General features: G+C 37.9%; 1 protein-coding gene across 1 annotated transcript in view; it reads left to right on the forward strand.

The window, feature by feature from the left end:
- Positions 1–26,389, forward strand: part of CPE (carboxypeptidase E) — a 150,723-nt gene that overhangs the window by 102,686 nt on the left and 21,648 nt on the right. The window contains exons 2-5 of the mRNA XM_018061636.1: positions 1,463–1,659; positions 3,323–3,490; positions 13,426–13,543; positions 17,110–17,292. Of these exons, the coding sequence (XP_017917125.1) occupies positions 1,463–1,659; positions 3,323–3,490; positions 13,426–13,543; positions 17,110–17,292 (666 nt within the window). The remainder of the gene's footprint in view (positions 1–1,462; positions 1,660–3,322; positions 3,491–13,425; positions 13,544–17,109; positions 17,293–26,389) is intronic.

Consider the following 26,389-nt stretch of genomic DNA (forward strand, 5'->3'; position numbering starts at 1 on the left):
GGTGTGCTGCAGTCTGTGGAGTCACAAAGAATTGGACATGACAGAGTGAACTGTGCTGAACTGAATGTATAGAATTATTTTTCCTTAGAATTGCTATTCTCTTTTCTGCCTAGAGGAGTCCTTTAGCATTTGTTGTAAAATTGGTCTGGTGATGCTGAGTTCTCTTAGCTTTTAGTTATGTGTAAAGCTTTTTATGTCTCCATCAAATCTGAATGAGATTCTCACTGGGTCGAGTTTTCTTGGTTATATATTCTTCCCTTTCACACCTTTACATATATCACGACGCTCCTTTCAGCTTGCATTGTTTCTGCTGAGAAATTATCTGATGGCCTTCTGGGAGTTTTCTTGTGAGTTATTTTTCATTTTCCCTTGTTACTTTTAATATTTTTTCTTTGTCTTAGTTTCTGTCAATTTGATTAGTATGTGTCAATATGTTTCTCCTTTTGTTTATCCTGTGTGGGATTCTCTGTGCTTGCTGGACTTGGTTGACTGCTTCCTTTTCCATATTAGGGAAGTTTTCACCTATCATGACTTCAAATATTTTCTCATGTCCTCTCTCTTTCCCCTTCTGGAACCCCTATAATGTGAATGTTGGTGCATTTAATGTTGTCCCAGAGGTCTCTTAAGCTATCTTCATTTCTTTTCATTCTTTTTTCTTTATTCTGGTCTTCAGTGTGATTTCCACCATTCTTTCTTCCAGGTCACTTATCTGCTCATTTGTCTCAGTTATTCTGCAATTGATTCCTTCTAGTATGTTTTTCATTTCAGTTATTGTATTGTTCATCTCTGTTTGTTCTTTAGTTCTTCTAGGTATCTGTTAACCTTTTCTTGCATCTTCTCAGTCTTTGCCTCCATTCTTTTTCTGAGGTGCTGGATCATGTTCACTATAATTATTCTGAAAAAAAAATTTTTTTTTTTTACAAGTTTGCCTATCTCCACTTCATTTAGTTGTTTTTTTTCTGGGGATTTTATCTTGTTCCTTCATCTAGGACATAATCCTCTGCATTTGCATTTTGTCTAACTTTCTGTGATTGTTGCTTTAATTTTGCAGGCTCTAGGATTGTAGCTCTTTTTGCTTCTGCTATCTCTCTCTTCATTTTCTTATAAGGGCAGTAGTCCTTCTGGGTTATGACCTCATTTAACCTTAATTACCTCATTAAGGGTCATATCTCCAGATACAATTACATTCAAACTTAGGATTTAGGCTTATAATTTTGGGGGTCAAAATTCAGGGTACAATAAGTGGGATACTTGGAAGACATAACTCAAAAGATGGAAGGGAAATGTTAAGTATTTTATGCTTACATTAGATTTCTTAGACATCAACTGTGGAGGGCAAAGAAGTTATAATCTTTGTGTAATAAGTTAGTAACTATACAACTTTTTTTTACACTGTGTGTTATTTGCCTTCTCTTTGGTATGATAGAAAAAGTCTCTATACTATTTATTTTTGGGCTTTTAGGTGAGCCTGAATTTAAATACATTGGGAATATGCATGGCAATGAAGCTGTCGGACGGGAGCTGCTCATTTTTCTGGCCCAGTACCTGTGCAATGAGTACCAAAAAGGGAATGAGACAATTGTCCAGCTGATCCATAACACCCGAATCCACATCATGCCTTCCCTGAACCCTGATGGCTTTGAAAAGGCAGCATCTCAGGTGGGTGTGAGTCAGATCACAGCAGAGCATGAATTTTTTTTTTTAAGGTTTGTACATATATACTTATAGACAAGGAATATATGCTCACATGAGGCTTACAGAGAGTGCAGGGCTGAGTATAAGTGAAATGGTATTCAGTTTCTGGGTAATAAAAAAGTTCAGAAGGTAAGGAATGATGGGTGAGGGTTTTGTCCACAGAAATTCCAAATGAGAAAATTTATGTCAATATTTAATTGTTTGGTTATTGTTGTTTAATGAATCATATTTATTCGTTCATGTTTGTCACTAGGTTACTTTCTTTCTAAAAATCCAGAAGATTGACAGCTATCTACTCCCATGTATTGAAGAGTGAGGACATTGCTGTTTCTAAATGAGATGATATCATATTGCCATCTACTGAAATCAAGAAATAAGGATATTTGGCTAGATAATATTTTATGGATGCTTAATCGTATTCTTATCTATTGATATACATGATCCATAGGTAAAAAAGAAACAAATAAACAGAACAAAGCCTTCCTAACATAAATAAAAAACTAATTTAGTAAATTTTAACTGTTAGGGAAAATGAGTAGTAATTACATTTTCATAATTAAGTGTTTGGACAGGGATGCAGGACATTTTATTTGTTGTTTTCTACAGTTTGAAATAATTTTTGTGTTTAATGGGAACGTATTGAAGTATATATTTAGTATGTTGATCTATAGCTAAGAATTTGTTTTGTACATTAAAAATAAAAGATCCAATTACCGTTTGACCTTGTAAAAAACCCAAACAGTAAATTTCTGTAAGTACAATGTTGATATAATTTCTAAAGTTATGAAGAGAAAAATTCTAGTATATTCTAGTACATAGAGAATTAAATTATTGACTATTTTAAAGTGATATTCAGGAATATCAGGATGGACAAAAAACTGTCATTGCTATTTTTTGTCTCACAGATTTCAATTCCTCACAGTCTAAGCTATCTGAACTTACATGACTTTAAGAATATGGACATTATCTCTGTATTAGAGATTTAGTATTAATAGTAAAACAAAAAATGAAATATAAATGAATATTCTAGAAATTTATTGTTTTGGGATTATATCAGTGAAATGAAGTGTTTAGAATTAAGCAGAAAATTTTCAATTTACAAAGTTGAAACAGAAGTTACAGAGCTCACACTTTTTCATTAAGACTATAAGAGAGAGGTAATATGTAAATAATTCACACTAAACTCATTTTAAGTGCCCAACCTTCTTTAGTAATTTATTCTTTCAAATATTTGTAAGTAGATTGCTGTGGTTTTCAGAGACAGTGAGTATTTTACTTAAACCAAGTAAAGAGTAGTGTGCTGTGAGACATGCCATCTACATTAATAGCTAACATATATGCAGTTTGTGAGATGTGCCATCTACATTAGTAGCTAACATATATGCAGTTTGATGTTGAATATCTTGTATGTATAATTAACATTTAAAATATTGTTCATTGAGAATGTTTTGAAAATATCTATAAAAAATGCTTTAAACCTGATACTTTCATGTGTGTATCAGTTAGATAATGAAGTGCCACTGTAGGAGGATACTGTTGAAATGAATAGTCTTAAAAATTATTTTAAAAGCCATTAATGAAGACTTTAAATAAATAACTGATGATTTTCCTCTGATTTTTTTTCCAGCTTGGTGAGCTGAAGGACTGGTTCGTGGGTCGAAGCAATGCCCAGGGAATAGATCTGAACCGGAACTTTCCAGACCTGGACCGAATAGTTTATGTTAATGAGAAAGAAGGTGGTCCAAATAATCATCTGTTGAAAAATCTGAAGAAAATTGTGGATCAAAACACAAAGGTAGAGAACATGTATGGTTTTCTTGGGTTCTGTTCCTCCAGTCTGAGGAAATACATCTATTATCTTTATAACAATGAAGTATGCAGAAGTGTCATGAATGCCTCTATGGGATACTTCCCTGTGGCTGTGAAAGTCAAGGCTGGGAGCCTGGGGCCTGGAAACTAGTCTTGAGACTAGAATTGGTCATGAATTTATGACATTGAATGTAACAGTAGGGGCAGGAGGGAGGAACCCAGTTGTTTAGAAAGTATTTTCGGCCTATTTAGGGGCCCTTTATCAGCACATTTGATTTGCTTCTCCTACAGGATTTTACACTGTTGACATTTTCTTCTTTTCCAGAACTTTCTCCTGCTTTGCACAACTCTACTTTCTTCTACCTCTTCTAGTAGCTTTTAAATCACTTCTGAGTTTCTTTCCCTGCTTCTTCTGCCTTGGCTTAAACACTGGCCTTTAGGGTCCCATCTGCTACCCTTATTTCTCTCCCTGGGTTTCTATCCTCTTCTGTACCTTCAGTATGTTGTTGATTATACAGATTCTCCCAGATCTCTTTACTTACTCACTCGGTCCCTTTATGTGGTGACATCTAGGGCCTCAAACTTAGCATGGCCAGAAATAAATCTTTTCCTAAGAAAACACTATTCTCTCATTTACTCGATCATTAAGACCTTGAATTTTCTATCTGTCACTACTCCCCACACATGTTACCAGATCTTGATGACACTCTCAGCCTCTCTCTCCTCTGAAAACTCAGGCCCTATGGTCTTCTGTCCTCATGAGGAAGGTAGCTGCCATCCTTGTTTTGGGTTCAGCCTCTTCCAACTCCTTTTAGTCTTCTCAAATTCCTCTGGAGTGATCTTCATACAGAAATAAATGCTCTATTGCTTAAAATCTCTAAACTTGTCAGGTCTCCATTTCTCCAAAGAATAAAGTAAAAACTCAAAATGTGAAACCACTGTGAGAGTTTAGTGTGAAGATTTTGGAGGCAGCCACCTTGGTTCAAATGTTGGTTCTGTTCTTGCTGTATGAGTTTTGCAAAGTTATTTAACAACTGTGTGATTCTTTATCTTCATTTGAAATATGGAGATGATTGTAGTATCTATTACATAGAGTGGTTGTGAGGATTGAGTGAGTTAGTACATATAAAGTGCTTGAGGCCAGGATCTAGAATTCTTACTACTGTGTCGGTATTGTTTCTCAGTGCTTTATTATGGACCACAGGGTCAAATGGACACACACTCACCCACTAAACATTGAGTTTGAAGCTTATACTGTTTGAACGCTGTTTTTAGTTCCATGTAGGGGAGGTGAGCCCATTATGGAGGAATGGTGAGGACTGCTGGTCCCTCTGCCTCTTGTGTCTTTCCTGGCATTTCCACTCTTACTTATCAACTTCTTCTACTACCTTTCTAAGTGAGAGATTGGAAAGGACAGTGTCTTCATTTTATTATAGCTCCAGGGCCATTCAAATTTCCCTTGGCCCCTAGCAGCTACCAGCTCAGCCACCCCTTAATCTGGCTTTGATATGCCATGTACTTCTTAAGTGTACCTTCTTCTAATAACTTTATATCTTTATATGCGTGCTTATTCCAGCTGTTCACAGTGCTTTTCACTTTCCTTCCATATCACCTCCTCTGTGAAGCCTTTCTCTGCTCTTCCAGACATTCTGTTAAGCCTGCCTTTGTGTTCTTTATATATACTTCCAGCCTGGTGCTTATAGTTACGTAGAACTTTGTATATGTCATATTACTATTTGTTTATACGGCTGTTTTTCTTTTTGATTTTAGATTTCAGTCCCCTGATTACAGGAATTAGAATTCCTATTTGAATCTAACATATAGTAGGCTTGAAGCCTATTATAAATGAGTTCAATCCAGCCTGCCAAGAAGATCACAACATCTGAAAACCAGCTGCTGGAGCTCCAGACATGCACTCAGCACATGGCTGAGACACTTGTTAGAAGATCCAGGAGAAAGGGAGTCTCAGATTATTGGTCTAAAATTCTTAAAATTTTCCTGTCTATATTTAGAATTCATCCCAGAAACCTGGGCTGAGTCTATAAATGGGGATCAGTCTGTGAAAGGGCTGTCTGGGGCCAAGGATTTTGGCAGAACTTGATAAATGGGTGAATTAAACACACTTGTTTCTGAGTCACAGATCTTCATTTTTTCTGCTCCTAAATCATCTTTCCTGGGAGAAGGGAGGGCTAGAAAAGAAAAGGGCAGGGATAATCAGAAGGGAAAAGAGGATAGTCCTGTGTGGTGTGGCATAAGACAGAAATGAAAAATTGTTCTGAAAGCTTAGTGTGGCTATCTTCCCAAATTTTCCCCATTGCCCATGCTGTCTGTTACAATTAAGAAATGAGAGCATCTCCTTCTGTGAGAGCACCAAAATCACAACTAGCTGTTGAATGACCATCAATAGGAGGACACTGGAACCCACCACAAAAAGATACTCCACATCTAAAGACAAAGAAGAGACCACAGAGAAATGATAAGAGGGGTGCAATCATGATAAAATCAAATTCCATACTTGCTGGTGGGTGACCTGCAAACTGGAGAGCAATAATACCAAAGAAGTTTTCTCACTGTTGTGAAGATTCTGAACCCCACATCAGGCTTCCCTGCCTGGGGATCCAAGAAAGAGACTAGGAATTCCCAAGGAACTTGACCTTGAGGACCAGTATGATTTGACTATAGGACTTCTACAGCACTGGGGGAAACAGAGAATCCAGTCTTGGAGGGCACAAACAAAAATCTGTGCACACCAAAACCCAGAGGAAAGAAACAGTGACTCCACAGAAGACTGAACCAAAATGAAGGGTTTCCTGTTGAGGTGTGGGTCAGCAGGGGCTCACCACAGGGACTGGGACACTGGAAGCAGTAGTCTGGGATGGTCATCCTTGATGAAAGCCCTCTTGGAAGTCACCATTAACTCTACCATAGAGCCCATAGGCCCCAGGGCTGGGGTGCTTAGGCCAAACAACTACCAGGGAGGGAGTGCAACCACGTCTATAAGCAGATAATTGGATTAAAGCTTTACTGAGCAAGGCCACATGCCCACCAGAGCAAGGTCCAGGTTTTCCCACTAGCAGTTCCTCCCATCAGGAAGCATACACAAGCCTTTTAGCCTCTTACATCAGAGGGCATACAGAAGAAGCAAGAAGAACCACAGTTCCATAGCAGCTAAAACAAAAACAACATTACAGAAAGCTAATATGATAGAAAATGAAGAGGAACGAGAGATCAAATTGCCAACATCCGCTGGATCATCTAAAAACCAAGAGAGTTCCAGAAAAACATCTATTTCTGCTTTATTGACTATGCAAAAGCCTTTGACTGTGTGGATCACAATAAACTGTGGAAAATTCTTCAAGAGATGGGAATACCAGATCACCTGACCTGCCTCTTGAGAAACCTATATGCAGGTCAGGAAGCAACAGTTAGAACTGGACATGGAACAACAGACTGGTTCCAAATAGGAAAATGAGTACATCAAAGCTGTATATTGTCACCCTGCTTATTTAACTTATATGCAGAGTACATCATGAGAAATCTGGGCTGGAAGAAGCACAGGCTGGAATCAAGATTGCCAGGAGAAATATCAATAACCTCAGATATGCAGGTGACACCACCCTTATGGCAGAAAGTGAAGAGGAATCAAAAAGCCTCTTGATGAAAGTGAAAGAGGAGAGTGAAAAAGTTGGCTTAAAGCTCAACATTCAGAAAACGAAGATCATGGCATCTGGTCCCATCACTTCATGGGAAATAGATGGGGAAACAGTGGAAACAGTGTCAGACTATTTTTTTGGCTCCAAAATCACTGGAGATGGTGACTGCAGCCATGAAATTAAAAGACACTTACTCCTTGGAAGGAAAGGTATGACCAACCTAGATAGCATATTGAAAAGCAGAGACATTACTTTGCCAACAAATGTCTGTCTAGTCAAGGCTATGGTTTTCCCAGTGGTGTATGGATGTGAGAGTTGGACTTTGAAGAAAGCTAAGCACCGAATAATTGATGCTTTTGAACTGTGGTGTTGGAGAAGACTCTTGAGAGTCCCTTGGACTGCAAAGATATCCAACCAGTCCATCCTGAAGGAGATCAGCCCTGGGATTTCTTTGGAAGAAATGATGCTAAAGCTGAAACTCCAGTACTTAGGCCATGCGAAGAGTTGACTCATTGGAAAAGACTCTTGATGCTGGGAGGGATTGGGGGCAGAAGGAGAAGGGGACAACAGAGGATGAGATGGCTGGATGGCATCACTGAGTCGATGGACGTGAGTCTGAGTGAACTCTGGAAGTTGGTGATGGACAGGGAGGCCTGGCGTGCTGTGATTCATGGGGTAGCAAAGAGTCGGACACGACTGATCAACTGAACTGAACTGAACTGAATCATGATGAAAAAGCAGAAAGTTATGTCCCAGATGAAGGATCAAGATAAAACCCCAGAAAAACAACTAAATGAAGTGGGGACAGGGAACCTTCCAGAAAAACAATTCAGAGTAATGAATAGTGAAGATGATCTAGGATCTTGAGAAAACAATGGAGATGTGAAGGAATGAATAGCAGAATAACTGAGGCAGAAAGATAAATGACCTGGAGGACAGAATGGTGGAAATCACTGCCACAGAACAGAATATAGAAAAAAGAATGAAAAGAAATCAAGACAGCCTGAGAGACCTCTGGGACAATATTAAATGCAGCAATATTTGCATTATAGAAGTCCCAGAAGGAGAAGAGAGAGAGAAAGGTCCTGAGAAGATATTTGAAGACAATAATAACTGAAAACTTCCCTACCGTAGGAAAGAAACTAGTCAACCAAGTCCAGGAAACACAGAGAGTCCCAGGCAGGATAAACCCATCAAAGCACATAGTGATCAAATTGACAAAAATTAAAGATAAAGATAAAATATTGAAAGCAACAAGGGAAAAACAACAAATAACATAAAGGAACTCACATCAGGCTGATTTCTCAACAGAAACTCTACAAGCCAGAGGGAATGGCATGATATATTTAAAGTGATGAAAGGGAACTCCTACAACCAAGAATACTCTACCCAGCAAAACTCTGCTTCAGAGTTGATGGAGAAATCAAAAGCTTTCCAGACAAGCAAAGGTTAAGAAAATTAGGCACCACTAGACCAGCTTGAAAACAAATGCTAAAGGAACTTCTTTAGGCAGGAAACACAAGAGAAGGAAAAGACCTACAGAGAATAAACCCCAAACAATTAGTAAAATGGTAAAAGTATCATGCATTTTAATAATTACTTTACATGTAAATGGGTTAAATGCACCAATCAAAAAACATAGATTGACTGGGTGGATGAAAACATGTGCATGTATGCACTTCCACTTACCACATCACTCTACTTGACCCCCAACTTGTATGTGATTATTTCACATTGTTAAGTTAATCATGTTACTATTATGGGCTGCAATTGTAATTATCTTTTACTCTTTGTCTATTACTTGTGAAAACTGATAAACGTCTTATAGTATTGTGTAGGAAAAAAGAAACTAAGCAACAAGAAAAAGAATTCTTGTTACCAATCATGGAACAAGCATGAAATAAACTCATGTTGACAGGCTATTAGATTAACAGTTTTAGTGAAAATACTGTCATTTTCAGCCAGCACTACTATCCTTTTCCCCAATGGAACCTATACAATATTTCTATAAGCTTTATATTAGATATTTTCATATACCTAGTTTAAGCAATATTTTAAAAAAGATGCATGTCATGAAACTTAAAAAAAATTAGAGCTTTTATTTTAAAAAGTCTCAATGCCAATACCTTTCCTGGGTATTATAAAGATAATAAAAAGAGAAATATATAAAAGTTAAGTTTTGAACTCTTTTCAGGAAGAGAAGCAAGATTTGTTTACATTTTACTAAATCTGCAGTAAATCTGCTTAAATCATGGATGATATTGCCCATGTCTGCCTCATCTCCTTTTTCCATCTTTGTCAGTACTTTCACAGCATCATCTTTTAGGATCTGAAATAGCTCAAATGTAGGTATGTAGGTACTGTGTTTATATATATCTATAGATATAGATAGGCATAGACAGATACATACATATAGATATAATTAATTTATAATGTAATTTGAAGCATACAACACATTGATTTGATATTTGTATATATTGTGAGATGATTGGATAATAAGTCTAATTAACATTTATCAGCATACATAGTTACATTTTTTTCTTGTTTGTGATGAGAACTTTTAAGATATTTTCTCTTAGCAACTTTCAAGTATACAATACAGTATTGTTATTATTTTTAAAATATAATTTATTTATTTTAATTAGATGTTAATTACTTTACAATATTGTATTGATTTTGCCATACATCAACATGTATCTGCCACAGGTATACACATGTTCCCCATCCTGAACCCCCCTCCTGCCTCCCTCCCGTACCATCCCTCTGGGTCGTCCCAGTGCACCAGCCCCAAGCATCCAGTATCATGCATTGAACCTGGACTGGCGATTTGTTTCATATATATTATATATGTTTCAGTGCCATTCTCCCAAATCTGTTAACTATATTAACTATAGTATCCATGCTATACATTACATGTCTAGGATTTATTTTATAATCCAAAGTTTGTAATTTGCCTCTGGCAACCATCAATCTCTTCTCTGTATCATTAGAAAGTGAAAGTTGCTAGTCGTGTCTCACTATTTGCAACCCCATGGACTATACAGCCCATGGAATTCTCCAGGTCAGAATACTGGAGTGGGTAGACTTTCCTTTCCTCAGGGGGTTGTCTCAACCCAGGGACTGAATCCAGATCTCCTACATTGCAGGCAGATTCTTTACCAGCTGAACCACAAAGGAGGCCCAAGAATACTGCAGTTGGTAGCCTATCCCTTCTCCAGCAAATCTTCCCTACCCAGGAATTGAACCATGGTCTCCTGCATTGCAGGCAGATTCTTTGCCAACTGAGCTATGAGGGAAGATGCTGTATCATTAGTGTGGTTTAAAATCTGTAGAGTTATAGGAATGAAGGATTAAAAAGGCAGATTCCTTATTTACAATAGGCAAGATATGGAAGCAACAGATGACTAGATAAAGAAGCACACACACATACACACATAAGAGTAAAATGTTGCCATTTACAACAACATGGATGGATATGGAGGGTATTAAGTGGACTAAATCAGACATAGATAGATAAATACTGTATGGTATCACCTATATGTGAAATCTAAAATATAAAACAGAGTAGTGAATATAACAAAAAAGAAGCAGACTCACAGATATAGAGAACTAGTGGTTACAGTGGGGAGGGGGAAAGGGAAGAGCTAGATGGGGTTGGGGATTAAGTGGGTCAAACTACCATGAATAAAATAAATACGCTGCAAGGACATATTGTATATCACAGGGAATATAGCCAGTATTTTGTAATAACTATAAATGGAATATAACCTTTAAAAGTTGAAAATCACTATGCTGTATACCTGAAACTCCTGTAATGTACATCAGTTCAGTTCAGTTCAGTTCAGTTCAGTTGATCAGTCATGTCCGAATCTTTGCGACCCCATGAATCACAGCACACCAGGCCTCCCTGTCCATAAACAACTCCTGGAGTTCACTCAGACTCACGTCCATCGAGTCAGTGATGCCATCCAGCCATCTCATCCTCGGTCGTCCCCTTCTCCTCCTGCCCCCAATCCCTCCCAGCATCAGAGTCTTTTCCAATGAGTCAACTCATGCATGAGGTGGTCAAAGTACTGGAGTTTCCGCTTTAGCATCATTCCTTCCAAAGAAATCCCAGGGCTGATCTCCTTCAGAATGGACTAGTTGGATCTCCTTGCTGTCCTAGTGACTCTCAAAAGTCTTATCCAACACCACAGTTCAAACGCATCAGTTCTTTGGCACTCAGCCTTCTTCACAGTCCAACTCTCACATCCATACATGACCACAGGAAAAACCACAGCCTTGACTAGACGGACCTTAGTCAGCAAAGTAATATCTCTGCTTTTGAATATGCTATCTAGGTTGGTCATAACTTTCATTCCAAGGAGTAAGTGTCGTTTAATTTCATGGCTGCAGTCACCATCTGCAGTGATTTTGGAGCCCCCCAAAATAAAGTCTGACACTGTTTCCACTGTTTCCCCATCTATTTCCCATGAAGTGATGGGACCAGATGCCATGATCTTCATTTTCTGAATGTTGAGCTTTAAACCAACTTTTTCACTCTCCTCTTTCACTTTCATCAAGAGGCTTTTTAGTTCCTCTCCAGTCTAGCATTTCTCATGAGTTGTACATCAACTATATGTCAATTAAAAAAATTCAGATTCCTGTGAATGCTGAATCAGGAAGTCTAGGGTGTATATGCAATGGGGTTGAGTGATGGAAAGGAACATACATTTTTACCAAGTCCTCCAGATGATCTCTTTGCTCTTCTGAACCTCTCTGAGCACAGGATCATTCTGTTCCCTGGAGTTCTTCCTGCTGAATCGTTTCTCATCTGCTCTCGAGGTCTTCAGTCTGGTTATGTCCACCATTGTCTGGGCTCAGTATATGGGCCTTGGCTTGAATCCAAACAATGATTACATCAAATAATTATATTAAATACTTGTCTTTAGTGGCTAGAGTTGTGAAGAATATAGAATAAACATGGCTTTGATATATTTAAGAGCCAAGCTATATAATTATAGAGCATAACATTTGAACTATACTTATAATCTCTCAATGAAAGTTTAAAAAATAGGTTATATTTGGCTCTAGATTCTGTTAAGGACTGGCTTAACCAGCCCCATTTAGGGGTGCTCCAAAGCCACCTCTGTGGGTTAGTTAAATATGTGATTACAGTACTGAGGATATTTCAGCATTTCGTCAGCCTAAAAGACTCTATAATAGTCAAAGAGAAATTAAGTTTAACTGATAAAATTGTGGAGTTTGTTTGTTTTTGAACATTTAGTAACATGAACAGTGTATGCAATATATGTAAGAAATAGTCTCTGTATAGGAACTAACAGTAGGCAAAAATCCAGTAGTCAAATACTACTTTGTGTACTCAGGACTGTATTATTTTTTCTTTTCCTCTTTTTAAAAAGCAGGTTTATTAATATATGATTTACATACCATAGAACTCACCCATGTGAAGTATACAATCCAGTGGTTTTTAGATATTCTGTCCCTAAGAACAATGTGAACCACATCTCCAGTGGGGGTGGGGTGGAGTGAGGAATTCAAATCAAAAGGTAATTGGGATTTTGAGAGTCTTCCTAGTTGCTGTTAAAAACACATCACATGAAAGTGTCAAGCTTTTGGCTCAGATTAATTCTTTGGTATAGATTTCTTTCCTCCTTTGTTTTGCTTCCAAGGTAAGAGGGGCTGTGAATCTTTCAAAAGACCACAGGAATTCCTAAAACTTTTGCTGTTGTTTTAAAATTTGAGATGATCATCCCAAAGTACATTATTTGGTGGTAAAATCTGAAAAAGACCAGATTTAATTTTTTTATAGGAAAAATGTCGAAGTGGTTGAAGGGAATTGGAGAAATAGTAAACAAAACTTGGAAAGAAAATCTACCACTTTTCTTGAGTTGAACCACCATAAAGAAGAACCTTGTTTGGCTTAGCTATTTTCTTTTCTCCTTGTCTTATCATTATTATTAACAAGTTCAGATGGAGATGTACCCGTATTTGTAAATGATTTGTATGCTGTCATACAAAGAAAGAAAACGGGTAGCTTTTAAATAGAACTTTTAAGGAAATAGAAATATTTTTTTATTATAAGTCTGAGAAAGATAGAGATGGGGAATGCTCCTCTTTTCTTTTTTCTATGAAAACAATCACAGAGTGCTTGGAATATGACAAGATTTCAGTTGTTATTGTTCTTACCTTTTATGTCTTTTCTGTCAAGTGACCCATCAATGAATGCCACATTTAGAATCCTTTTAACCTCTGATCTTTAATACAGCTTGCTCCTGAGACGAAGGCTGTCATTCATTGGATTATGGATATTCCTTTTGTGCTCTCTGCCAATCTTCATGGAGGAGACCTTGTGGCCAATTATCCATATGATGAGACGCGGAGTGGTAGGTGTTCTTCCTGTTTCTCTAATTAATTCAAGGTTTACAATTACTTTACAAGGGTTTATTGAATGATTTCTGTGATATTCTTTTAAGGAACTGATTGTTCAGTGATTTTGCCTATATAAATACATCTGTTGAACTGGAATATCCTCTGTTTCATGTGGCACTGCCATATATCTGGCAAAAAAAGACTGTAATTAAAAAAAAATTAAATGAAGAGAAACATAATCACTTAGGTAAGAGAAAGGGAAAAAACAGAAGTTGTGAACTTGGGTAACTCTTGGATTCCGGTAAATGGAGGAATAATGGATCTATGTAGCTTTATGTACAAGACAGCTTAAAACTGAAGGCAAACTTTTAGAACTCCATCCGGGGCCCATGAATATCTCTGCGTGTGTCTTATTATGCATTCACACTTCTACAATTGGAAGTGTTTCTTGGTGGTGTCAGGGAGAAGAAGTGATGCTTTGATTTTATTTAACTAGTTTTAGCTGCACTCAATATGCCAGCAAATTTGGAAAACTCAGCAGTGGCCACAAAACTGGAAAAAGTCAGCTTTCATTGCAATCCCAAAGAAAGGCAATGACAAAGAATGCTCAAACTACTGCACAGTTGCACTCATCTCACATGCTAGTAAAGTAATGCTCAAAATTCTCCAACTCAGGCTTCAGCAATACGTGAACCATGAACTTCCAGATGTTCAAGCTGGTTTTAGAAAAGGCAGAGGAACCAGAGATCAAATTACCATCATCTGCTGAATCATGGGAAAAGCAAGAGAGTTCCAGAAAAACATCTATTTCTGCTTTGTTGACTATGCAAAAGCCTTTGACTGTGTGGATCACAATTAACTGTGGAAAATTCTGAAAGAAATGGGAATACCAGACCACCTGACCTGCCTCTTGAGAAATCTGTATGCAGGCCAGGAAGCAACAGTTAGAACTGGACATGGAACAACAGACTGGTTCCAAATAGGAAAAGGAGTACGTCAAGGCTGTATATTGTCACCCTGCTTATTTAACTTCCATGCAGGGTACATCATGAGAAATGTTGGACTGGAAAAAACACAAGCTGGAATCAAGATTTCCGGGAGAAATATCAATAACCTCAGATATGCAGATGACACCAGTCTTATGGCAGAAAGTGAAGAGGAACTAAAAAGACTCTTGATGAAAGTGAAAGAGGAGAGTGGAAAAGTTGGCTTAAATCTCAACATTCAGAAAACGAAGATCATGGCATCTGGTCCCATCACTTCATGGGAAATAGATAGGGAAACAGTGGAAACAGTGTCAGACTTTATTTTGTTGGGCTCCCAAATCACTGAAGATGGTGACTGCAGCCATGAAATTAAAAGACGCTTACTCCTTGGCATGAAAGTTATGAACAACCTAGATAGCATATTCAAAAGCAGAGATGACCCAGCAATCCCACTGCTGGGCATACACACCGAGGAAACCAGAATTGAAAGAGACACATGTACCCCAATGTTCATCGCAGCACTGTTTATAATAGCCAGGACATGGAAACAACCTAGATGTCCATCAGCAGATGAATGGATAAGAAAGCTGTGGTACATATACACAATGGAGTATTACTCAGCCGTTAAAAAGAATTCATTTGAATCAGTTCTGATGAGATGGATGAAACTGGAGCCAATTATACAGAGTGAAGTGAGCCAGAAAGAAAAACACCAATACAGTATACTAACACATATATATGGAATTTAGGAAGATGGCAATGACGACCCTGTATGCAAGACAGGAAAAAAGACACAGATGTGTATAACGGACTTTTGGACTCAGAGGGAGAGGGAGAGGGTGGGATGATATGGGAGAATGGGAATTCTAACATGTATACTGTCATGTAAGAATTGAATCGCCAGTCCATGTCTGACGTAGGGTGCAGCATGCTTGGGGCTGGTGCATGGGGATGACCCAGAGAGATGTTGTGGGGAGGGAGGTGGGAGGGGGGTTCATGTTTGGGAACGCATGTAAGAATTAAAGATTTTAAAATTAAAAAAAAAAAGCAGAGATATTACTTTGCCGACTAAGGGCCATCTAGTCAAGGCTATGGTTTTTCCAGTAGTCATGTATGGATGTGAGAATTGGACTGTGAAGAAGGCTGAACACCGAAGATTTGATGTGTTTGAACTGTGGTGTTGGAGAAGACTCTTGAGAGTCCTTTGGACTGCAAGGAGATCCAACCAGTCCATTCTGAAAGAGATCAGCCCTGGGATTTCTTTGGAAGGAATGATGCCAAAGCTGAAACTCCAGTACTTTGGCCACCTCATGCGAAGAGTTGACTCATTGGAAAAGACTCTGATGCTGGGAGGGATTGGGGGCAGGAGGAGAAGGGGACGACAGAGGATGAGATGGCTGGATGGCATCACTGACTCGATGAATGTGAATCTGAGTCAACTCCAGGAGTTGGTGATGGACAGGGAGGTCTGGTGTGCTGCGATTCATGGGGTCGCAAAGAGTCGGACACTACTGAACGACTGGACTGAACTGAACTAGTTATAGCTAATCTTTAGACACAGCAAACTTTAGCCAGATAGATATTCTCGGCTTAATTTTTGTTGTTTCAAGAAATTACCTACTTTGAATCAATTTTCAGGAGACTTTGAAGAGTTAGGTCTTTGTAATACAGGATATTGTTGTTGTTCAGCCTCTAAGTCATGTCTGATTCTTTGTGACCCTGTGGACTGCAGCATGCCAGGCTTCCCTGTCCTTCACTGTTTCCCAGGAGTTTGCTCAAATTCATATCCATTGAGTTGGAGATACCATCCAACCATCTCATCCTGTGTCATCCCCTACTCCTCCTGGCCTCAGTCTTTCTTAGCATCAGAGTATTTTCTAGTGAGTCAGCTCTTCGCATCAGGTAGCCAAAGTATTGGAGCTTCAGCTTCAGCATCAGTGTTTCCAATGAATATTTAGTGTTGATTTCCTTTAGGATTCACTGGGTTGACCTTCTTGCTGTCCAAGGAACTCTTGAGAGTCTTCTCCAGCACCACAATTTGAAAGCACCAACACAGGAAACTTGAAATTTAGACTTAATGGTTTGTCAATAGCTGGGAAATTTAAAGACTGGCATATTTGATAATACAGAATAAGAATACTGTGTACCAAAATAGATGTTATTTATTTCAGTAGTAATAGGTTTTTAAAAACTGTAAATTCAGATACTGAAAAATGTGTGTGACAGTGGTTCACAGTGCCTAGTGGATTTGTACAGGTGCAATTTATAAATTAAAAATTTTAACAATGGAAATCTCCTTACTGTCTTCCCAAGTCCAATTTACTATGTGCTTATCTCTTTTCTTGTGAAGCGTTCAGTTCACTAGAAGAAAGTACATTCTACTCAATTTTTACTTTGCAGTAATAGCAGTGGACCTTATAAAACCTGAAAGAAAACTAAGTGTAATTGTTGAGTACTTAAGCCTTCACTCCTTTCCCATAGTGATGTAGCTAAAAATGCATCAGCAGGAGATCAACACTAAATCAATCTTCAGAAAACATGCAGTACTAGTTGGTATGTGTCAGTTTCTTTAGTGTTGTGGCTTTATTTTCCAGGTAGTGCTCACGAATACAGCTTCTGCCCAGATGATGACATCTTCCAAAGCTTAGCTCGGGCATACTCATCCTTCAACCCCCCGATGTCAGACCCAGATCGGCCCCCATGTCGCAAGAATGATGATGACAGCAGCTTTGTAGAAGGAACGACCAATGGCGCTGCATGGTACAGCGTGCCTGGAGGTGAGTTTCCCTTTCACTCTTCATGTGAATAGTGACTTTAAAAAAATAATTACCATTTATATTTAGCTTTTGAACTGTGGTGTGGGAGAAGACTCTTGAGAGTCTCTTGGATTGCAAGGAGATCCAACCAGTCAACCCTAAAGGAAATCAGTCCTGAATACTTATTAGAAGAACTGATGCTGAAGCTGAAACTCCAATACTTTGGCCACGTGATGAGAAGACCCGACTCATTGGAAAAGACCCTGATGCTGGGAAAGATTGAAGGCAGGAGGAGAAGGGGACGACAGATGATGAGATGGTTGAATTTGAGATGTAGAAGAGATGTAGGAAAGGAACTGAAGATATCCACTGGGAAAATTCAAATTGAACACTGTTAATTACCCTAGTTTTCAAATTCTGGCCTTAGGGAACAAGATACCATCATGATTATATGTTAGTCATGCTTTGCCATATGTAAGTGTATATTTTAGAGGGCTGGCTTTGGCCTTTAGCATATCTTGGTTCATATACCTTTTGTTTTTATTTAATAAGTTCCACTTCATATAGGATGTTTATTTTGTATTCATTAATGCAGTAAGTACTATTATCAGTTCAGGAAGTGCTACACATTTTATTGAGTCTGGACATGGAAAAACTCACCTCAGCACAGCTGGAGGAAGCAGTTCTAGACATCAAGGCAGCTCTTATGGCTCTCTGTTCGAGTATAAACTTTGAAGAGCTCTCACTTTTCTGGCTACCTTATTCACTCACAGTTGTGTAGTATCACCTTTACCAAGGATAAAGAGTGAAATGTAAAGATACCGTTTTTTTCCTCAGCCTAAGAACAATTTTTCATGGCCCACCTGAAAAGAAAAGTGAAAAGAGAATTAATACAGTAGCAGTAGTGGCTAATTATAGGACTTGGTTTGTTTAATATGCTTTTATTTTTTTTTTTGGTTGAATTATGCCCTGATAAATATATTCTTTCAGATATTTTTCTTTCTTATATGTGTTTATCTTGTTTTATTTAAAATTGAGGTAGTTGATGTAAAGTATTATGTAAGTTACAGGTGTACAACATAGTGATTCAGAATTTTTAAAGGTTGTACTCAATTTCTTTGTGTTCAACTGCTCAGTTATATCTAACTATGTGTGACACCATGGACTGTAGCCCGCCAGGCTCTTCTATCCATATGATTTTTTTCAGGCAGGGATATTGGAGTGGATCACCATATAAAATATTGGCTATCTTCCCTATGCTATATATCCTTGTAGCTTATTTATTTTATATGTAATAATTTGTACCTCTGCTGCACTCAATAAGTTAAATAATGACGGTGACAATATACAGCCTTGACGTACTCCTTTTCCAATTTGGAACCAGTCTGTTGTCCCATGTCCAGTTCTAATTGTTGCTTCCTGACCAGCATATAGGTTTCTCAAGAGGCAGGTCAGGTGGTCTGGTATTCCCATCTCTCTCAGAATTTTCCACAGTCTATTGTGATCCACACAGTCAAATGCTTTTGCATAGTCAATAAAGCAGAAATAGATGTTTTTCTAGAACTCTCTTGCTTTTTTGATGATTCAGTGGATGTTGGCAATTTGATCTCTGGTTCCTCTGCAATTTCAAAAATTAGCTTGAACATCTGGAAGTTCATGGTTCATGTATTACTGAAGCCTGGGTTGGGGAATTCTGAGCGATGATGCAGAGTATATCATGAGACATGCTGGACTGGAAGAAGCACAAGCTGGAATCAAGATTGCCAGGAGAAATATCAATAACCTCAGATAGGCAGATGGCACCACCCTTATGGCAGAACATGAAGAGGAACTAAAAAGCCTCTTGATGAAAGTGAAAGAGGAGAGTGAAAAAGTTGGCTTAAAGCTCAGCATTTAGAAAACGAAGATCATGTCATCCGGTCCCATCACTTCATGGGAAATAGATGGGGAGACAGTGAGAACAGTGTCAGACTTTTTTTTTTTTTTTTTTTTTGAGGCTCCAGTATCACTGCAGATGGTGATTGCAGTATGAAATTAAAAGACGCTTACTCCTTGGAAGAAAAGTTATGACCAACCTAGATAGCATATTGAAAAGCAGAGACATTACTTTGCCAACAAAGGTCCATCTAGTCAAGGCTATGGTTTTTCCAGTGGTCATGTATGGATGGTAAGATTTGGACTGTGAAGAAAGCTGAGCACTGAAGAATTGATGCTTTTGAACTGTGGCATTGGAGAAGACTCTTGAGAGTCCCTTGGACTGCAAGGAGAACCAACCAGTCCATTCTAAAGGAGATCAGCCCTGAGATTTCTTTGGAAGGAATGATGCTAAAGCTGAAAGTCCAGTACTTTGACCACCTCATGCAAAGTGTTGACTCATTGGAAAAGACTCTGATTCTGGGAGGGATTGGGGGCCGGAAGAAAAGGGGATGACAAAGGATGAGATGGCTAGATGGCATTAACGACTTGATGGATGTGAGTTTGAGCAAACTCCCGGAGTTGGTTATGGACAGGGAGGCCTGGCGTGCTGTGTTTCATGAGGTCATGAAGAGTCAGACACGACTGAGTGACTGAACTGAACTGAATTTCCTACCCCTATGTTTCCCCTCCCCTCCTTGCTCTCCCCACTGGTAACCACTAGTTAGTTCTCTATATCTGTGAATTTTTTTTTCTTTTTCTTGTTGTTGTTATATATTCACTGCTTTATTTTTTAAATCCCATGTATGAGGGATATACAGTATTTATCTTTCTCTGTATGACTTATTTCACTAGGCATAATACCCTCCAAGTCCATCCACGTTGTTGCAAATGGCAAAATTTCATTCTTTTTTATGGCTGAGTGGTGTTCCATTGTGTGTATATACCACATCTTCATCCACTCATCTGTTGATGGACACTTAGGTTGCCTTCATATCCTGTCAAATGTAAATAATGCTCCTTGAATGTTGGGGTGTATGTATATTTTTGAATTAGTGTTTTTTTCTCTTTTTGGATGTATGTCAGGCTATATGGTATTTCTATTCTTAGTTTGTTCAGAAAGCTGTATGCTGTTTTCTGTAGTATCTGTACCCATTCGCATTTCCTACAACAATGTTGGAGGGTTCTTCTCTTCATTCTTGTCCACTGATGTTATTTGTTTTCTTTTTGAAGATAGCCATTCTGACAGGTGTGAGGTGATATCTCATTGTGGTTTTCATTTGCATTTTTCTGGTGACTAATGATGTTGAACATCTTTTCATGTGCCTGTAGGCCATCTGTGTGTCTTCTTTGGAAAAATGACTATTCAGGTCTTTGGCCCATTATTTAATCGTTTTTTTTTTTTTTAATCTTGAGTTGTATGAATTCATTACATATTTTAAATATTAGTTCCTTATCCAATATATGATTTGGAAATACTTTCTCTCATTCCTTAAACTGCCTTTTCGTTTTGTTGACTGTATCTTTTGCTGTGCAGAATCTTTCAGTTTGATGCAGTCCCACTTATTAATTTTTGCTTTTGTTACTTGTATTAAGTTGGTGCAAACAAAACTGTTTCAGACTGTGAATTTTAAATTATTATAATTAGGCTCAATTACATGTTTATTAGTCAAAATAGGAACCATTACAATCAACACGTTTTTGCCAACAAGAAATGTTTGTTTATTCCTATAACATAAAAATCCATGCTTTGGTATTCAGCAAACTCTAGGAAAGCTTTTTCTGTCTCTTGCTGGTTGTGGAAGCATTTTCTTTGTAAAACGTTATTGAGATTGATAGTTTACGGTGTTTGGTGCCAAGTTTGTGGTCTCCGAAGGAGAAGATTTAACTCTGGGACCAACACAGTCTCAGTCACTCAGAGCTTTGTGCAGCAACATTTTATATACAGTGATAGGACAGAGAAAGCTTCTCAAATAGAAGCTTCTGACATCAGAAAGGGGTAGATAGAGTATCCAACTCACTAGTTGAAGCAGAACATTATATACTTTTCAACTGGCTGCTGAGAATAGATAAAAAGAATACCTCAAGGTTGTAAAAGTTCTACCAGACCCTCTCCCAAGGCATGCATCCTGAGATAACTTCAGTACAAGATTAGCTAGAAGGAGTAAGTTCCTGGCAACATATTTATGGATGATATGTATTGTTACTGAGAAACAGTTTCCCAGACAAGATTTGTTACAATTATAATCATTAACATAGAGCCTAAGAAAAGCATAATGGGTGTCTAAGAAAAGCATTTTCTCTGAGTAAAATGTATGGCTGCTGTATATTCATTAGCTCCAGATCTAAAGAAAAACCAGTTCTTTTGGGCAAGAAACATTGTTGCACAAGGCTAAAGGAAAGCATGAGTGAGAATGTTCACCTTCTCCTTAAAGGGCCCTGGACTGCCTATCAACCTGCCTAAGTTTACTCTTTCAAGATGCTTGAAGTAGTGGTAGATGGTTGGGAAAAAGTCAGATGAATGTGGTGGTTAAGGCCAAACTTCATAGCCCAATTCATTCAACTTTTGAAGCATTTGTTGTATGATGTGTGGTTGGGTGTTGTCATATAGAAGTATTGGGCCCTTTCCATTGACCAATGGCAGATGTAGGAATTGCAGTTTTTGGTGCATCTCATTGATTTGCTGAGCATACTTCTCAGATGTAATGGTTTTGCCAGGATTCAGAAAGCTGTGGTGGATCAGATGGCAGCAGACCACTAAACAGTGACCATGATCTTTTTATTGATGGAAGTTTGACTTTAGGAAGTGCTTTGGAGCTTCTTCTTGGTCCAACCACTGAGCTGGTTATTACCAGTTATTGTCGTGTAAAATCCACTTTTTGTTGCACATCACAATCTGATTGAGAAATGGTTCATTGTTGTTATGTAGAATAAGAGAAGATGACGCTTATAAAATGATTTTTTTTTATTTTCAATCAACTCACTTGCTGAACTTTTTCACCTTTTCAGTTTGCTTCAAGTGCCTCATGACTGTAAATGATTGATGTTGAGTCTTCATCAACTTCTCATGTAGTTGTAAGAGGGTCAGTTTTGATGATCTTCTCAGTTGGTCATTGTCAACTTCCAAAGGCCAGCCACTGTGCTCCTCATCTTCAAGGCTCTTGTCTCCATTGTCAAACTTCCTGAACAACTGCTGCATTGTATGTTCATTGTGAAGAAAGCTGAGTGCCAAAGAACTGATGCTTTTGAACTGTGGTGTTGGAGAAGACTCTTGAGAGTCCCTTGGACGGCAAGGAGATCCAAACAGTCCACTCTAAAGGAGATCAGCCCTGGGTGTTCTTTGGAAGGAATGATGCTAAAGCTGAAACTCCAGTACTTTGGCCACCTCATGCAAAGAGTTGACTCATTGGAAAAGACTCTTGATGCTGGGAGGGATTGGGGGCAGAAGGAGAAGGGGACGACAGAGGATGAGATGGCTGGATGGCATCACTGACTCGATGGGCATGAATTTGAGTGAACTCCGGGAGTTGGTGATGGACAGGGAGGCCTGGAATGCTGCGATTCATGGTGTCACAAACAGTTGGACATGACTGAGCGACTGAACTGAACTGAACTGAACTAGCAGTTCCTGTGCTAAATGCATTGTTGTAGCAAGTTGTCTCCACTGCTTTATGACCCATTTTGAACTCAAATCAGAAAATCACTTGAATTTGCTTTTTGTCTAACATCATTTCTATAGTCTAAAATAAATATAAAATAAACAGCAAGTAATGTCATTAGCAAAAAACATAAAGCTAGATATTGTGCAGTAAAATGATGTATAACATAACCACATTTATTTAAGAATGTATTCCAGTATCAAATGACAAAGTTCAACAATGCAAAACCACACTTTTGCACTAATCCAATACTTTTGGTATCATGGCCCCCAAATTTAGTTAAGACCAATGTTGGGAGCTTTTTTCTCTGTTTCCTTCTAGGAGCTTTACAGTTCAAAGTCTTGAATTTAATCCTTTAACCCATTTTAAATTAATTTTTGTGTAAGATAAAAGTCCCATTTGTTGCTTTTACAGGTATGTATCAAGTTTTCCCAAAACTTTTTATTAAAGAGACCATTTTATTTCCATTGAGCATTCTTGGCTCTGTTGTCAAATATTCAGTTCATTTCAGTTCGGTCGCTCAGTCATGTCCGACTGTTTGCGACCCCATGAATGGTAGCACGCCAGGCCTCCCTGTCAATCACCAGCTCCCGGAGTTCACCCAAACTCATGTACATCGAGTTGGTGATGCCATCCAGCCATCTCATCCTCTGTCATCCCCTTCTCCTCCTGCCCCCAATCCCTCCCAGCATCAGTCTTTTTCAATGAGTCAACTCTACGCATGAGGTGGCCAAAGTATTGGAGTTTCAGCTTTAGCATCATTCCTTCCAAAGAACACCCAGGACTGATCTCCTTAGTTGGCTGTATACATCAGGGTTTATTTCTGGGCTCAGTCTTGATTTTGTTTAGTATATGTGTCTGTTTTTATGCTGATACCAAACTGTTTTGTTTTTTATAGTTTTGCAGTGCAGGCAGCCTGGGTTTGATCACTGGGTTGGGAAGATCCCCTGGAGTAGGAAATGGCTACCCACTCCAGTATTCTTGCCTGGAGAATTCCATGGACAGAGGAACCTGGTTGGCTACAGTCCATGGGGTTGTAGAGTTGGACATGACTGAGTGACTAACACTTTCACTTGCCACTTGAAATAAGGAAGTTCTTATTTTTCCTTAGTTCTTTTTTTTTTTTTCAAGATTATTTTGACTATTCAGTATCTTTTGTTTCTATATGCATTTTAGGATTTTTTTCCACTAGCTTTGTGAAAAACGTCATTGGGATTTTGATAGGAATTGTATTCAATCTATAGATAGTTTGAGTGCTATGGATATTTTAACAGTATTAAATTTATGAACATGGGATATCTTTCCATTATCATTGTACGTTCTTTCATTTCTTTCTTTTTTTTTTTTAATCATTGTCTTATAGTTTTCTTTGTTTAGCTCTTTCATCTCCTTGGTTAAAGTTGTTCCTAAGTATTTTATTGTTTTTGTTGCTATTGTAAGTGAGATTGATTTCTTTATATGTTTGTTGGATAGTTTTTTTGTTAGCAGATAGAAATGTAACTTATCTTTGTATGTTGATTTGGTATCCTGAGACTTTAATGAATTATTTTATTAGTCCAAATAGTTGTGTGTGTGTGCGTGTGTGTGTGTGTGTGTGTGTGTGCTTGGTAGTCTCTAGGGTTTTCTATATATAAAGTCATATCATTACAGACAGATAATTTTACTTCTTCCTTTCTAACGTGTGTCTTTTATTTATTATTCTTGCCTCATTTCTCTGGATAGGACTTCTAACACTATATTGAATAGGAATGGTGAGAGTAGGCTTCCTTGTCTTGTTCTTGATCTTAAAGGAGAAGCTTTAAATCTTTCAACACTGAGTATGTTAGTTGTGGAATTGTCATATATGGACTTTATTATGTTAAGGTATGTTCCTTTTCTACCCAACCTGTTGAGAGTTTTTATCATTAAAACATGCTGAATTTTTTCAGGTGATTTTTCTTCATATTTTGAAATGATCATTTAATTTTTATCTTTCATTCTATTAATGCAGTATATTATATTTGTTGATTAGTCTTTGTTGAACCATCCTTGCATCCTAGGGATAAATTTCACTTGGTCATTGTGTATGATGCTTTTTATGTGCTGTTGAATTCAATTTGCTAATTTTTGTTGAGAATTTTTGCATCTTTATTCATCATGATAATTAGCCAGCCTGTAATTTCTTTTTCTGTAGTATCCTTATCTAGCTTTGAAATCAGCATTATGCTGGACTTGTAAAAAAAGTTTGAGAGTGTTCCCTTCTCTTCAGTTTTTTTGGAAAATTTTGGTGAGGATTGATGTGAATTCTTCTTTAAACGTTTGGTAGAATTCACCAGTGAAACCTTCTGGTTCTGGGCTTTTCTTTTTGGGAAGTTTTTGATTACTGATTCAATTTCCCTACTAGTAATTGATTTGTTTTGATTTTCTGTTTCTTCCTGGTTCAGTCTGGTAAGTTGTATGATTCTGGGAATGTATCCATTTCTTCTAGGTTGTCCAGTTGTTGGCTTATAATTGTTCACAGTCTTTTATGATCCTTTGCATTTCTATGGTATTAGTTGAAAATTTTCCCCTTTCTTTTATTCTTGGTAAGTCTAACTAAAGCTTTGTCTGTTTTATCTTTTCAAAAACCAGTCATGTGTACCCATGGCTGATTCATGTTGATGTGTGGCAAAAAAATCACAATATTTTAAAGTAATTATTCTCCAATTAAAATAAATAAATAAATTTAAAAATAAATAAAACCATAAGGAAAAAAAAAACAGTCCTTAGATTTATATTTTCTATTGTTATCCCTGCCTCTATTTTGTTTATTTCTGCTTTGATCCTTATTATTCCCATCCTTCTGCAACTTTGTGCTTGATTTGTTCATTTTCTAGTTTTTTGAAGTGTAAGAGTAAATAATTTATTTTACATATTTCTTTTTTCTTTAAATGTGAGCATTTGTCATAATGAGCTTCTTTCTTAGGATTGCTTTTGCTACATCTCATAAGTTTTGGTAGGTTGTGTTACTGTTTTCATTTGTTCAAGATATTTTGGTTTCCCTTTGACTTGTTCAAGAGTGTGTTTTTTACTTTTCTACATGTTTGTGAATTTTCTAGTTTTTCTCTTGTTATGATTTCTAGTTCTATACCGTTGTGATTGGAAAAGATAGTTGGCATGATTTCAGCCTACTTTAGTCTGCTGAGATTTGTTATGTGACCTATGATATGATCTCTCCTAGAGAATGTTCCATGTATGCTTGAGAAGAATGTTTATTCTGCAGCTGTTGAATGGCTTGTTCTGTATGGCTATTCAGTTCCGTTCAGTTCAGTTCAGTCATTCAGTCGTGTCTGACTCTTTGCGACCCCATGAATTGCAGCACGCCAGGCCTCCCTGTCCATCACCATCTCCCGGAGTTCACTCAGACTCATGTCCATCGAGTCCGTGATGCCATCCAGCCATCTCATCCTCAGTTGTCCCCTTCTCCTCCTACCCTCAATCCTTCCCAGCATCAGAGTCTTTTCCAATGAGTCAACTCTTCGCATGAGGTGGCCAAAGTACTGGAGCTTCAGCTTTAGCATCATTCC

Source organism: Capra hircus, chromosome 17 (assembly GCF_001704415.2).
Source record: "Capra hircus breed San Clemente chromosome 17, ASM170441v1, whole genome shotgun sequence".
In the NCBI taxonomy this organism is placed as follows: domain Eukaryota; kingdom Metazoa; phylum Chordata; class Mammalia; order Artiodactyla; family Bovidae; genus Capra; species Capra hircus.